This window comes from Amblyomma maculatum, chromosome 10 (genome assembly GCF_055883805.1).
Source record: "Amblyomma maculatum isolate TAMU_Amacu chromosome 10, ASM5588380v1, whole genome shotgun sequence".
Lineage (NCBI taxonomy): Eukaryota > Metazoa > Arthropoda > Arachnida > Ixodida > Ixodidae > Amblyomma > Amblyomma maculatum.
In genome coordinates, this window is record NC_139353.1 from 121,284,740 (window position 1) to 121,300,711 (window position 15,972).

The 15,972-nt window shown below is 48.7% G+C and overlaps 1 protein-coding gene across 9 annotated transcripts in view; it reads right to left on the reverse strand.

Annotated features, from left to right (window-relative positions):
- LOC146177374 (uncharacterized) overlaps positions 1-11,265 on the reverse strand; it is an 80,783-nt gene extending 69,518 nt beyond the window's left edge. For 2 of the 9 annotated variants that reach the window (XM_084580436.1, XM_084580435.1), the window contains exons 1-2: positions 11,052-11,211; positions 10,936-10,974 (exon numbers count right to left, since the gene is read on the reverse strand). In XM_084580436.1, the coding sequence (XP_084436562.1) occupies positions 10,936-10,974; positions 11,052-11,155 (143 nt within the window). In that variant the 5' untranslated portion in view covers positions 11,156-11,211. Of the gene's footprint in view, positions 1-10,870 lie in introns of all 9 variants that reach the window. The other 7 variants (XM_084580439.1, XM_084580442.1, XM_084580438.1 and 4 more) reach the window with 7 other exon arrangements.
- Between the last annotated feature and the right edge of the window lie 4,707 nt (positions 11,266-15,972).

Sequence of the window (15,972 nt, forward strand, 5' to 3'; positions counted from 1 at the left end):
TCCACAAGATTTGTAAATAGGCAAGATGGTGCACAGTGTTGTTTGTGGTGGTAAAACATTTGGCATCATGTAGACTGAGTCAGTGCTCCATCAGACTCTTTTGGAGCCTTTTGCTTCAACTCTCAACGTCCCGCCTGCATTAGACATTAAACAGACAGACTCCAATTAACTTCTGTCTTTCAAGCCGGCAAGTCACTTGGAGCCAAAGACTTTGCATCTGACTTAAAACGAATCCACATTTCAGGTAGTAGTATGGCTCACAATATTTAGCAAGACATCGCTATTAGTATGCCATCATATGACCAGTTTTACACAGTGACACCAGTAAGACCTTTTTTTTTTATCGATTTCATGCATTCCGTGAATGGCGACCGCTTCAACCCAACAATGCACTGAGAAAGCATTCAGTTCTAATATGCTCCATGTTTTCTTTTTTTTTTATGCAGCTTAGAGAAATGTCAACACTTCTGACGAAAAAAAATCTAAAATTCCCACCCTTTAAGCTTTTGTCTTCTTTTAGAAAGCCTTGAATTTGGCTCATTTGATTTAAGAAGGAATCACCAGACCACACATACTTTGTACTGTAGGCCACAAATGACCTCAAGTTACCTGTCTCATTACAACGTGGGGAACTAATGTGAGGGCAAAGAACGCTGATAGTACAGTCTAAGCATTTATGTATGACCAGGCATTGACACCCGGGTGTAAGGATGCCGAATGCAGCACTTGAAAGTCCGTGCTACGATGAGGCATTGCCATCCCAGGCTGCATCTGGCTCGTGTGGCAAGCCCAGCAGTTTGGGATGTCAGCACATTTACCGATCACAGAAGCGGCCTATGATGTCAGTGTAAGACAGAGTGCAGAGGCAATGCAGGCAACTCTAAGGTTACGACACTGAGCCCTTGTATGTGAGCTATATCACCAGTGGCTTTTCTCCTGAATCCTGCAGGGCAATTTATTTTCCTTTCCTAGACTTCAAATCTCTGAAATATCTTTCATCCTCACCACTCCAGAGCTCATCACCTCTGTTAAAGGGCAACTCGGGTGGGTTTTTCATCATTTTGTGTTTTTAATTGAATTACATTCCTCGGCACGTCCTGACTCCAACACAAAAACCGTTTTCCAAAATTCCAATTAGAAGTATCTTTAAAAAAAAGAAAAACAGCAAATCGAAACCGAAACTGATTTCACGGCCAGAAACGACGTCACATTTGACGAAATGGTGACATCACACTCAGTATTGGAAAAACACTCGTACGTGCGTTGGATGGTGAAAATAAAGTATGGAAATCATGACGCATTGCATAAAATGTCTGAGGTAGTTCAATATAAGCCTCACAATTTTATAATCACGCTGGAAGTAAATATTAACGCCTGTATACTGTTTGTGACGTCAGAAACTCAGTGTTGCCCGCAGAAATACTCTCAACTTAAGCCATGAAAACGGCATATTTTAAAGCCGTATTGCGCGTGAACGGATTATCGTACGGCACCCAAATTTTGTAGAATGCGTCATGACGGAGAGAAGAACCTGTGGGAAAAGTTTCACTAGAATATTCGAATGTCAAAAAACCCCCGGAGTTGCCCTTTAAAGGGAGCTTTTTCAGTTTCATGGGTTCTGTGAATTGCGACCACTCAAACCTTACACTGCGCCATAGCATTCAGTTTTAATGTGCTCCACACTAGACAGAGTGCTAGATAGCCACAAAGTGTAACGTAACATGGGCTACACATTTGTGACGAAGGCCACATATACCTGCTGTCAACTTTAAGAATTTCAAACTGCACATGTTCAAGTGATTTATTTTTCCAGCTACCAACATGAGCTGTTTCTCATGTTCAAGTGATTTGCTGTTGATGAGTTTGCTGTTGCCAACTCTGCTCAAAGCAAGTTGCACACTCTGGTTCCTTTTACAATGAGCAGACTTTCAAAAGTATGGTCAGAGACATGAGCAAAAGTCTGAGTCACATGCATGGCACTAATATTTAATAACAGTCAGCATTACCATGGGAAATTCATAAGACCATCAGCAGAAACAGCAAACTCTGTGAAGCCTGAGCATTCCATTACCACTTCAAATGTTTTTGCCTCGTGCCCACTGTATGTTGCACCTAGGCTCATTCAATCAATAGAAGTCTGTATGCTTATAAGTCAGCAAACACCACTTCTAGTGCACCCATTACTAGAAATATATATATATATATATATATATATATATATATATATATATATATATATATATATATATATATATATTGTTACGGACTTCTTCTAAAACAGAGCACGGAGGAAGAAAGGAGGAAGAGGAAGAAGTAGTGAGCGCGCCCGTTCGACCTTTGTCTTGTGGCACTTGTGTCGTCCCCGCTAGCCGTGTGTACCCAGCGTACTGAACCGACTAGGACGTCTCGGTCGCGACGCTAAGGGCGTAACATTGTGGTGGAGGTGCGGGGTACCGATCCCTGGCGCTATAGACAGAACCGACACAACTGGAGCCTCGCCGAAGTCGTCGCCTTGCGGGCCTCGAACCGCAAACCAGCGCCATGCAATCGGCCAATGACCCGCAAGCAGCCCGTGGTGACGCGGTGATCCAGGCTGAAGACCGGCCTGCGGGCGCAGCGAACAGTTCGCATTACTATCGGGAGCCCCGTACTTTCGCGGGAGCGGCAGGCGAGGACGTTGACGAGTGGTTGACCCACTACCAACGGGTGAGCCGCTACAATCGATGGGACGCCGCCGCTAAGCTCGCAAACGTGGTTTTCTTCCTGACCCATACCGCTCTTGTTTGGTTCGAAAACCACGAAGACTCTCTTACCACCTGGGACCGTTTCGTTACTGAATTGCGGCAGTGCTTCGGCGACTGTCTTGCACGAAGGAAGCGAGCTGAACACACGCTTACGCACAGAGCTCAGCTACCTGGAGAAACGTGTACAACTTACATAGAGGAGGTCCTGAAACTATGCAAAACAGCAAGCGCTAATATGACCGAGGAAGATAAAGTAGGACATCTTCTAAAGGGCATCGCAGATGATGTTTATAATTTTCTAATTGCCAAAGGTGACCTGAACGCCGTCTGTGATGTAATTCGGCATGTTCGCACATTCGAGACATTGAAGACTCGTCGCATAACGCCAAAATTTGGGCGGCTCGCCAACGTTCCATCTGTGGCGAGCATTGAAGACAACTTCATGGACTTGTCGTCGACGATCCGGCAAATAGTTCGCGAGGAACTGCAGCGGTTTGAGCCCCCTGTACGGTCTCCATCATCTTTGCCCACTGACGTTGTCGGCTCTCAAGGGCCTACCTCCTTGCTCCCTTCGATGCCCGCTGTGAATTCTATCAATACGGCACACGCGGACGTTTACTCCAACAGCCCGACGCCAAGGTTCGACAGCCCTGGTCACCCGCCTCGCTACGACTCGCGCCCGACTAACTTCTTGTCGCACTATGATCAGCACTATGAGTACCATCCTCAACCACCACCTGCTCGCTATTTCCGGCGTCCAACCCGAAGACCTGAAGATGAGTTTCGCTACCCAATGCACCCTGTCTCCTCGGAGCCCTCCATGGGACAAGTTTTTCGTCGCACAGCCCCCGTGTGCCGACGCTGCGGCATTGAGGGGCACATAGCTCGATACTGCCGCAGCCGCCCACTCACCCGTTACGATCGGCCCGTCCAAAATGCTCCGCCACGTAACCGTTTCTACGACTCTAATTGGCAATGGCCCCCATCTTCGTATGAATATCCCCAGACCAATGGACCGCGCAACCACTCTCCTGCTTCCGAACGAAGTGTCTCACCACCACCTGCCTCTTCTGCGCGCCGCTTTCCGTCACCACGACCACGACGGCGGTCGGCATCGCCTTTGCCGGAAAACTAGTCAGCGCGGCCGCTGGAGGTCAGGCCGCTGGAGACTGTGCGCTGCCTCAAGAAATTCCTCCATCTGTTGTTATGTTAAAGAACACGGTCTATGTGCTTGTGGATGGTGTTGCGACAATGGCTTTAGTGGATACCGGGGCAACCATTTCAATAATGAGTTTATCGTTTAAGAAGCGGTTAGGACGCAAAGTTATGTTTGTTTGGGACAGAAATGTGAATTTTCATGGCGCGGGTGGTGAAGTGTTGTGTCCCCTAGGAATGTGTAGTGCTTCAGTGTCCCTGGGTGGAACGGTATTCGCAGCGGAGTTTGCAGTGCTTTCGCGATGTACGCATGACATAATTCTAGGTATTGACTTTTTGAGAATGTGTGGCGCTACGGTCGACTGCCGCTCTGGGGAACTCTGCGTCGATGGTTCCCTTCCTTCTGGACTCTTAGAGAAGCCACACGTTCGTGAGGATGTGTTCTGTGTAACACAGGATACCAATGTGCCAGCCTTGTCTATGGTGTGCATCCCAGTTTTGTGCCCCAGCCGTGCTTCCGACACCTTCGACGCTACAGTGGCACCGCTTCATTCTAACTGTGCAAAGAAATACATTCTGGTTCCTCATTGCCTACTGTCGGTGGTCAAGGGCTGCTCACGGCTGTGGGCCATTAATTGTTCTTCGCAACCAGTAGTTTTGCCTGTGAATATGAAGATTGCGACCTGTAGCCAAGACGACGCCCCGTCGGTGGCTTTGGTTACTGATGCACCTGGCGTAAGTGCTGCCGCTCCAGCCCCTGACTCGCAACTACGTCGGATGATCAGCCGCTCTCTAACCAGGGACCAGCGTGATGCTTTGGAGGCCTTACTGGTGAAGTATTCTTCCATATTTGATTTTTCCGAGCCTAGCGACTCACGGTGCATTCCCGTGACACGTACCCGGCATCGCATTGACACAGGCTACTCACACCCAATTCGACAGAAGCCGTACAGAGTGTCACCAACAGAACGCCAGGTCATCAGTGAGCAGGTTCGGGATATGCTGGAAAAGGGCGTTATTCAAGAGTCATGCAGTCCCTGGGCCGCCCCTGTAATTCTGGTGAAGAAGAAAGATGGTACATGGCGCTTTTGCGTCGACTATCGCCGTCTGAATGCTGCAACAAAGAAGGATGTGTATCCCCTTCCGCGGATCGATGACGCCATAGATTGTCTGTTCTCAGCATCATATTTTTCATCCGTCGATCTGCGATCGGGATATTGGCAGATCCCTATGCACCCTGACGACAAGGAAAAAACGGCATTTATCACACCCGATGGCCTGTTTGAATTTAATGTAATGCCTTTCGGGCTCTGCAATGCTCCTGCAACTTTCGAGAGATTTATGGACGCTATCCTACGGGGACTAAAATGGCAAATATGTATGTGCTACCTCGATGATGTCGTCATTTTTGGCCGGACATTCGAGGAGCACAACGAACGCCTCGCTCTCGTGCTTGACTGCTTCAAAAACGCCGGTCTAGTACTTAATTCGAAGAAGTGTCGCTTCGGTGAGCGTCAGATTTTGGTACTAGGACACCTCGTCGATCGTGAAGGCGTCAGACCTGACCCTCAAAAGACCGCGGCCGTTGCATCGTTTCCAACACCTCAGAACGTGAAGGAACTCCGAAGTTTCCTAGGACTGTGCTCATATTTCCGCCGTTTCATTCCCCGTTTTGCTGACATTGCTAACCCGCTTACGTGCCTTCTCCACAAAGACGCTCCCTTCGAGTGGACATCAGAGTGTGACTCTTCTTTTTGCCAGCTCAAGTTTTTGCTAACGTCACATCCGATTCTCCGGCATTTCAACCCTTCTGCTCCAACGGAACTGCACACGGACGCCAGTGGTGTTGGCATTGGTGCTGTGCTGATTCAGCGTTACGGTGACAAGGAACATGTTATTGCTTATGCCAGTCGTTCCTTAAGCAAACCTGAACGCAATTACACAATTACTGAGCAAGAATGCCTCGCGGTAGTTTTCGCCGTTCAGCGGTTTCGCTGTTATCTATACGGGCGGCCCTTCACAGTGGTCACTGATCATCATTCCCTGTGCTGGCTGATAAACCTCCGTGACCCATCTGGCCGTCTTGCACGGTGGGCAATTCGTTTACAAGAGTTTGATTATACAGTTTCGTACAAGAGTGGACGCCGGCACGCTGACGCGGACTGTCTCTCACGTTTACCGCTTCCCACAACGGAATGTGACGCCGACAATTTTGATCATTACATCGCTGCGGTTCTGCCTCCATTCCCCGATACCAGTACGTTCCGCACTGAGCAGAGGAAAGATGAGAATCTCCAACCATTCTTTACCGCTGCAAGGGACCCTACAGCTTCCAGTCTCTATTGTATACGGAGTGGTCTTTTGTACAAGAAGGACTATTCTCCCACTGGTCTCCGCTACCTTCTGGTGGTGCCCGCCAGCCTACGCTCCTCTGTTTTGCGCGTTATGCACGACGACCCCACTTCTGGACACCTGGGATCTGCGCGGACACTCTATCGCATCCAAGAACGTTTCTACTGGCCCCGGATGCGTGAAACCACTGAGAAGTATGTGGCTAGCTGTGCTCAATGTGCGAGTCACAAACGCCCCGCCGGCACTCTTCCTGGTCTTCTTCATCCAGTGACGCCTCCAAGATCCCCTTTTGAGAAAGTCGGGGTAGACCTCTTGGGACCCTTTCCCAAGTCTCATTCCTGCAACCGCTGGATCGTCATCTGCACTGATTACCACACTCGTTACTGTGAGACGGCAGCCCTTCCATCGGCTACTGCACACCAAGTCTCCCTCTTCCTGCTGCACTTTGTTATATTGCGCCATGGGCCTCCCCGAGTGTTGATCAGCGACCGAGGGCGTCAGTTCACCGCTGATGTTGTCGAAGAACTCCTTCGTTTGTGCCAAACGCATTTCCGACATGCTACCCCGTATCATCCGCAAACAAATGGGTTGACCGAGCGAACCAACCGGACACTCACCAACATGCTTTCAATGTACGTCGCCGCCGACCACAAGGACTGGGACACTGTGCTACCATTTATAACATACGCATACAACACCGCCCAACAGGAAACAACAAGTTACAGTCCATTCTTTCTCCTCTATGCCCGGTCTCCTCGACACATCCTTGACACCATGCTCCCGTTCTCCACAGATGACGAACCTGAGATTGCTGAGATCCTGTGCCGGGCTGAAGAAGCCCGCCGGATAGCCCGCCTAAGAACTCTCGCCTCACAAAAGCGCTCGAAATCCCGCTACGACGACCACCATCGCCACGTCACCTACCTCCCTGGAGATATGGTCTGGCTTTGGCGTCCACTAAGGAAGCGTGGCTTAAGTCAGAAACTGCTCGCGCATTATATCGGTCCCTATGTTATCCTCGAGGCAATTAGTGACCTCACCTATCGGATTGCGCGCCTTACCAAAAGTGGCCGACGTTCTTCACGAACTGAGCTTGCCCACGTCGCGCGTCTGAAACCCTGTCATCCTCGTGCTGACGATTAACTCGCCCGGAGGGCTTCGCCTGCGACGAGGGAAGTGTTACGGACTTCTTCTAAAACAGAGCACGGAGGAAGAAAGGAGGAAGAGGAAGAAGTAGTGAGCGCGCCCGTTCGACCTTTGTCTTGTGGCACTTGTGTCGTCCCCGCTAGCCGTGTGTACCCAGCGTACTGAACCGACTAGGACGTCTCGGTCGCGACGCTAAGGGCGTAACAATATATATATATATTGCACCAATAAGGGGTGCACGAGTACAAGACTAATTACACATTTTGAGGATAGTATTTGCCACTCAATTCAGATTGCACTAACAGATTGCATCATTCCACGCATTCAAACTTCCTTATTGCTGGGAAATTTCAAAATTCCCAATCACCTATCCTCACTACCAAACAGTATCTCACAAAGACTCCATCAGTTAGCTTGCCATTTCCTCATTGCCAGCATAGTGGCAAACATTTTGAATAAAAAAGAAGCAATCTTGCATAAAGTCAATGTGCTAAAAGCCACCAACAGCTACTGCGATGCAGCTACTGCAACTGGCAGGTCGGAAAACAAAGTGCTATGTTGTATACCATGATGCAGTCAACAAATGGTGTGGGCCTGCCGCAACAAATGCAGACGGAGATCAGTATTACTCTAGTCTCTGAACAAGACACTAAGAGACTAGGTACACATATAAGTGGGGCTTGCAAAGCATCGCAAAATGGGCGAAGCTGCGTTTCGCGTTACTGCAGCAGTTCCTCAGCAGCCGCTCTTTTCCTTCAAAATTTTCAGCTTATAAGCGAAGCATAAAACTGAAAACCAGCTCAGGCGACTGCACAGCCTACGCCGACACACGGGAGCTATGCGTGCGCGGCGCTGTTGAGTGGTACATTTGAAGTGTCATTTTGCAGCTAGCACTCTGCGCTCAGGCATGATACAGCATTGAAGGAATGGTCACAGTAGTTACCCCTTTTATGTCAATTTACTGAGCCATCCTGTTGCCTTTGACCAGTACTGCTCTGCAACTTGCCCCTCAAGTCACTGTGAACTGATGCCACTCCGACAGCAAGGTTAGAAAGCTATGACTGCATTCATTAAGCTAATTTGGTAACAAATAAGTACACTGTTTTAATAAAACTTATTCATTGAAGGAAATAATTTTCAAACAGCTGTAAGCAAGGTATGTAGTCTACAAAAGGATTACTACTGCAACTACTACCTTATCCCCCTCTCCCCCTTTGGTTATTGCCTGATAGGCCTTGCAGAAACATTACATTATGCCAGTGATAAGTAAAAGCAAAATCTGCAGCCACTCTGTTTCTCTTTATAGCTGTACTTAAAAAAAAAAAAAACTTTTCTTTTTAGCTTAGGCTACCCAAATTGACACTCCCGAAAATGATCTGCAATGCCATTCGAAATCATTGGATTTGATTCTCACCTTATTGCAATTTGTGCTTCATATCCAAAAATTTGACATTCACAGACTTAAGTGTTTAAAAGTATCAAAGTGAAATTCATGCAGCTAACAATAACCACAGCAGGCCTGAGGGGTATTTCTCGCAGCATGGCCATATACGCTCGACCACGGTCACTCTTGCTGCCAACATTGTTTCAAAACTGCTTATTGGGAAGCATTTCTATGCACTCAAAAGGCTCTGAATCAAGCTGCAGTCACCTGGAGCCTGTCTTATGCTATCACTAACAAGCAGTCAACAGTTGCACGTCTAAATGTTTCGCACATTGCATACCTGCTTAGCCGCGAGAAATGCTTAGCCATTGCACAGCATGCAAACACCAAAAAATTCTTCCCGAGGATACAATTCTCACTCACATTCTAACAAATGTGACTGACTACAGCAGAACCTCACTTTAATAAACTGGCATAGAGTAAAAGCAGCTAGTGAATATAGCACACTTGTTTTTTGTCACCACAACATGCTAATCTACTGATGCCGTAAACACCTCAAATTTTTTATTTCACAAACATAACACATGCAAAGTTTACATCTCGTGTCAGCAGATTTTTGCCCCCCGCCCTTTCAAAGCCCTGCACTACTGTTTAGTGGAAGAACACTGCTATCTACCACATCCGCCGTGTGGCATCAACACCAGACTCATACGCAAGCCTGCCTCCGCTTACTTTTTCCTACCTCGAAAGACAAATGCTTGAGTTGCCAGCAGCTCACGCCTACAAACGCTATAAATAAAGACAGTTGAGCGTCAGCACTTGTGTCCTGTCCCTTTGCTGCTGTTTTGTCACAAAACATTACCCAGTGGCGACTAAAATTGTACTGCATAACATCAAGCCGACCTAGCAGGGGTAGCTTGATCAAGAGCAAAGTAGAGTTCTGGGCTTGTTGGTTCTGGGCTTGTTGGTTCTGGGACATGATTACTGGGAGGCTTAGCGCGTAACAGACAAGGACAAGAGAGGCACACAGGACAAGCGCTAATCCTGTGTGCCTCTCTTGTCCTTGTCTGTTCCGTGCTAAGCCTCCAAGTAGCTTGATCAAGCATGCCAGCCTGACAGTGGGGCCAACTGTTCATTGGAATGAGAGCTCTGACTAAAATTAGGAAGAGGACAACATACACACACATAAAGGAGTTATTATTTTATCTGGAAACCCCCACAACACCATAAAAAAAAAGGGTGTTCTCGCTACCAGTCTTCCAAATAAGTTTCTACCCTCCCCCCGCCCCCACCTTCGTGCTACTTTTTTTTCCTTATTGGCAGTTCGCCTGCTTTGCTTGTATTTACATGCTTCTTCGCTAGTTCATTATGACACCATCTCCTGCAGTCGCTTCTCATATTTCTTTCCATGCTCGCTGTCATATTGGCTAGCTAGACCGGCAGCCGGGAAAATCGTGGGGCTGAAATTATCCCGGAACTCACGTCTGACAGTCTTTTTAGTAGTAAGCGGGGCTTTTATTTTTATTATTATTTTTTTAATGCCCCTGATACTCCCGACCCTGTCCAGTACTAGCAGAAATATTACGTGAAAATGATGGGTAGCTGAGCCCGCCGGGTCGATGCCCAAGAGATTTAACCACACTGAAGTGGCACTTGAAGATGAGCTACATAAAGAGACAGAATTTCGGAGTTCAGTTCATGATGCAGCCAATTTGACAAAGAAGAATAAGAAAACAACGATCGTTCATTGCTTACAAAGTGGTCAGAAGCTCGACACGTCGATTACCACTGCTACGCAACGTGAGGGGATGCAAGCAACGTGAAACAAGAAAAAAACGCATTTCACGCCGCCCGAAGCTCGCAGCCACAAGAAAATGCACGAAGTTTCGCCCGGTGACACTCCGTTGCGCTTACGTAGTAACTCGTTGGCCCAGGAAAACAAAGCAATTACGTGCCTCATACACATATGAAAACTTGAAAATGACGTTCTGACAATGTCGGCCGCAAAGATCAATCGACGAGCAAATTGCGGCTATCTACTGAAGAAAAAAAAAAAGAAAAAAAAAAAGAAGAAAAAAAAAAGTTTTACCGTTTGTTGAAACATGCTGGAAAGGCGTCAACACCAAATCAGCGTGAAGCCAAGAAGACTCTCACCTTGTACAGACGGGGTGATCTCTGGCAGGCCTGTAACTTCTGGAGATACCAATCGCAAGTGAAAAGGAACGATATTTAAACAAACTCGGCATAATGAGACGTTTCACCATGGCTACCTTTTCACATACGATTTGTTGTTCTGTGATGCCAAATCCCTAAACTGCAAGAAAGTGATGCCAATGAAGGTAGCACGAACAAAAGAGGCGCCCACATCACACATGTGTTGTACACAAGAAAAAATTGAGCGGCTTTTATTTTGTTTCTGCCTTGGCTTGTCTTGTCTCGACAAGGTACAGAAAATTTTGTGCTTTCGGTTTAGAAATCGCAAGTATGTCGAGTGTGTTGAGTGCGAAAAAAAGAATGACTGGGGAGCAGTGCAGGAACTTTATAAAATTCTAAGACAGAAACTGTCCAGAAACGTGCCTTCGGATAACCGCGCAGTATGAAGCGAACAAGTGTAAAGTTTGTAAACGACGACATACTGGTGTAAACATAACATATGTGGAAGAACAAAGAAAACACGCAGGTGTAGAAAAGAAGGCGGAGAAATAAACTACGACTGCAACAACATGATTTTTATGCTTTTTTTTCCTCCATGCTTTATTACAATATGATCACCAATCAAATGAGGAAAAAAAGAAGGCCTGCACACGCACGGCACGGGCTATCCGATTCGAGAATTAAGCCTGCCTACGCTGGTTGTTTTGTCCCGGTATACGGGCTCCGCTGTGATGCCGTAAATTTAGTCCCTACAGTGGTGACACAGGCCTATGAGATATGAACAACCCCAGCAACCTACCACCCTGAGGCGACCCACTGTCTGACCTTGCACGTGTGGGACGTCGCTGCTATGCTATCCAGGTCCGCCTACCGACATCTAGCCACCATACCGACATTCTGGCCCAAGCAGCCATATATCTGGTTCGCCCAGGTGAAAACCATTTTCCATCTGCACCACGTCACCTCGGATGCATCTCGATCGGTTTCATCACTTTTCCAGCCTGCCTTCTGAGGTGGCTAAAGAGGGGGCAGATGTCATCCTTTGGGCGATACTCCATACTAGCGACTTTATATAATGTGTTCTGGACCGCACGACCGCCCCACGGCGTCTGGCCACCGCCCCTCCCAGCTACTCACTAGCATGCGGCAGCTCCTAGACGAAAGGAACGCCGACTCAAACGGCGCACTAGAGCTCTTCCTGCTGCGCTTGCCGCAGTCCACCCGCCTCGTTTTGGATGGTGCGGGGGACTTGAACCTTGACCGCCTCCCCTAGCTGATTGGCTCTGTTACGCAACTTCTTCCGTCTCTGTCCTCTCTTCTTCAGTAAAGGCCTTCGTCATTTCACGATTAAAGACAGATCGATCAGCTGGCCGCTTCTCTCGATGCACTTCGGACGTCTAGCTCGCGTGCCCAGCACGGGTTCTCCTCGAGTCTTCGCCGAGAGGTTCGAGCTCTTCCAGTACTCGCAGTCAGCGTATTTGCTGGAATCACCGCACTTTTCAAACCGCGCCAGCCAATGCACTCCACCATTTAAGTGGCCGGGAAACGCGCTGCGAGATGCACCGACGGCAGCGTGACCTCGCGCCCTTCGCCCTGCCGCCTTTTCGTAGTCATGGACCGCATTTCTGGCCTGCGCTTCCTCGTCGACACTGCTGCCGAATTGAGTCACCTGGACTTATTCTCGGGGCGGCCAACTCAACCTCCATCACCGCGTATGGTCTCCCGTCCCTCACTCGCATTGGCCTGCGCTGCACGTTTCAATTGGTCTTCATCATATGGCCGATGTCCATCAACCCATCCTCGGATCCGACTTCCTGATACATTTTGATCTGCACGTCGGCATATGCGTCGCCATCGTCTAATCGACAGTACGACGCGCCTTTCCATCACTTGCGTTATGTCGGCTGTCGCTTCCACTGGCATCTGCACGTTGATCCCGTCACGCCCAAGTCCTGATCGTAGACTTTCCTGAGGTCGCGATGGCCTTGTAATCTCTACCAGCCACCCAATCATGGTGTAGCCTATCACATTGTCACGTCTGGTCCACTCGTTGCAGCTCGTCTGCGCTGCCTCTTCGGTGAGCGTCTGACGATGCTAAACGGGAATTCGACCACATAGCTCCAGCTGGGTATTCACCCTTCGTTCAGCACTTTGGCCTCACCGCTCCATCTGATGGCCAAGGAAGAATCGGATGACAGGCGTCCGTTTGGTGACATGCAGGGCTTTCAACGCTCACACAATCCGACGTACATCTATACTTTCCACACATTCAAGACTCCACTGGACATCTGGACGGATGCAAGATCTTTAGTGAAGTGGACGTTGTATAAGCGTACCATCCAATCCCTGTTGAACCGGCTGATATCCCGAAGACGGCCATTACTACACCCTTTGGTCTGTTTGAGTGCGTGCGCATGCTCTTTACTACCCAACGCAGCTCAAATTTCCCAGATTCATTGTTAAGTGATGCGCGGACTCCCGGCTCTATTCGCCTACATTGACGAGCCGTACTCCACAAGATCACGAGCGCCATCTCCGGAAACTCTTTCAACGCCTCTAAGAATTTTTCTTTGATCGTCAACGCCAGAAATGTGTTTTCGACTCTTCTGAGCTTGAATTTTTGGACCACCGAATCTCGGCGCAGGGAAATCGTCCATTGCTTTCCCACGTTCAAGTTGTTAGACTTACCAGCACCCAACGCAAGCTCCGCAAGTTTCTGGGCCTAGTGATTTTGCCCGACGCTTTATCCCGCACAGCGCCAAGCTTCTTCATCCCATGACAGACCTTTTTCGCACAAACAAATCCTCCTCCTCCGCGTTTGCCTGATCCGCGGAAGCTCAGGCTGGTTTCACTGTTGCCAAACAAGCCCTCGCTGATTCGAAGTGGCACCTGCCGGGACTCGATCGCTACAGCGTATTTGGCCATTAGCTGCCCGCCATCTACTCCACCAGCCAGCATTACCGCAACTTCTCGGAGAGCCAACCAGTTTACATTCTTACGGATCATAAGCCTATGTTGTATGTATTCCGTATATGAACTCTTCTAAATATCTGTCGCCCGCGATCTTCGTCAACTGGCTTACATATCGGAGTTCCGGAACATCCGCAACAGATATCCGCAACAGATATCCGGAACATCAATGACATCGGCAATGAGGCAGCTGATGCACTTTCACGCAAAACCTCCATCGGCGTGTCTACGTCTGTGGACTGAGAATGTCTGGCCCGGGCGCAGCTGGAAGACCCTGAGCTTCAGGCCTTGCGCGACCACCACCGTGCCCTTCGTCTGCAGCTTGTGCATCGGTTATAGATCTATAAACGTGGCTTGTGACTGGATTACTCTGGTACGACATGTCATCGGCTCTACCACGTACATTCATTGCAGAGGCCTTTAATCGTGCTAGTTTCCGTTCACTTCACGACATCTGCCACCCTAGCATAAGAGCCACATAGTGCCTCGTTACCCAGCGGAACGTCAAGCCGAACATTAACACTGACGTTCGCCAGTGGGCTCGCTCGTGCCTTGTTTGCCAGTCCGCTAGTGGCCCGCCATCCAAAGACTCCACCCCAGTCTTTCCTGCCACCTGGTTGTCGCATTGACCACATTCATCTTGACTTGGTTGGACCACTATCTGCCTCTAATAGCTGCCGGTACATTCTGACGATGATTTACCGCTTCACTCGTTGGCCCGAAGCAGTGCTGAGTTTGGACATTACTGCGGAAACAGCGGTCAAAGCCTTCGTTAGCCACCATACCTTTGTGTCAGCATGTGTTTCCCGCTCCAGTTGCACCGGCGTTGTTTCCAGGGGTCGCGGCCGCCAGTTTGAATGTATACCTTTTCACTTCCCTCGCCCGTTTTCTCGGCACTAAGCACTGCCGCACCACAGCATACCATATCCCTGTGCCAACGGCATAGTTGAGCAGCTCCATTGTCAGCTCAAGACTGCCCTCACTGCTCGCCTTGACCGTGAGCCCTGGGCTGACCACCTTCCTGTGGTGCTCCTCAAGCAAAAAAAAAGTGCTTTGCAAAAGGTAGGGCCGACGTCTCTCGCCGTCCAAGGAGTACCTGGCCAACCTTCGGCACCCGACTTAGGGCTGACGTCGGGGACTGACACTGACCTAAAGTCGGCCGATTCTCGGAAATCGACTACGGCTTGACGTGACCGACCACCTGCCGCACGTAGGTCGGCCACCAGCCAGCGTTACTCATGAATGGTCGGCTGCTCGTCTGCCCAAGGTATTTTGCTGCGGGCCGTACGTCGGCCGGTTAGTGGCCGGCAGACTGCCCAAAACCACGGCATAGCGTTTGGCATCGCGCCACGTGCAGGTATTCAAGCCAGGCATTTAATACACCATGACCCATGCATATATATATAACTGGTTAGCGCATCAAATGCGTTAAGAAAAGCAGTGAAGAAACAAGAGCAGCTGCAGTATTTGGTGAAAAATTAGTCAAGACCGTTCAGAAAAAGCTAGCGATTTGTTTTTTTTTGTTTTTTTTTTTAATAAGCGTGGTTATATTACTGACTGTAGAACACGCGTGTGTCATATGTGGAAGATGGGCTTGAGGCTTGGTCTTCTTTTGGCAGCCTGTCGATCACTTATGTCTGCGACTGATCGGATCTGCGGCAGGTCCCATCTTGATCAGCTACACGAAGACAAGTATTTTTTAGATATATTTCGCTTAGTATTACATTGCAGGCAGTTATAGGGTTGAAAGGTAGAAGATAAATATTGACTTTGCTCACTGCCACCAACCATGCCAAACTTTAAAATAATGACTATATTTGACTAATGCTGCATTTGTCTCGATCACGCCAATATATTATATATGCCTGACTTTCATGCTACCCGTCTGAAAACTTATTAGCGCAAAACTGCAGTAGATAATCAGGATCCGTGAATCCGCGAGAAAGGCGCGCATTTCGTTTTGCTAGAGTCAAGATGTTGCAACTCTAGCGCACTCAAACCTCATCCTCCCGACGCTCGTTCTTGCATGGTAATGCTGCAATTTAATAATTCTAACAAAACCAACGG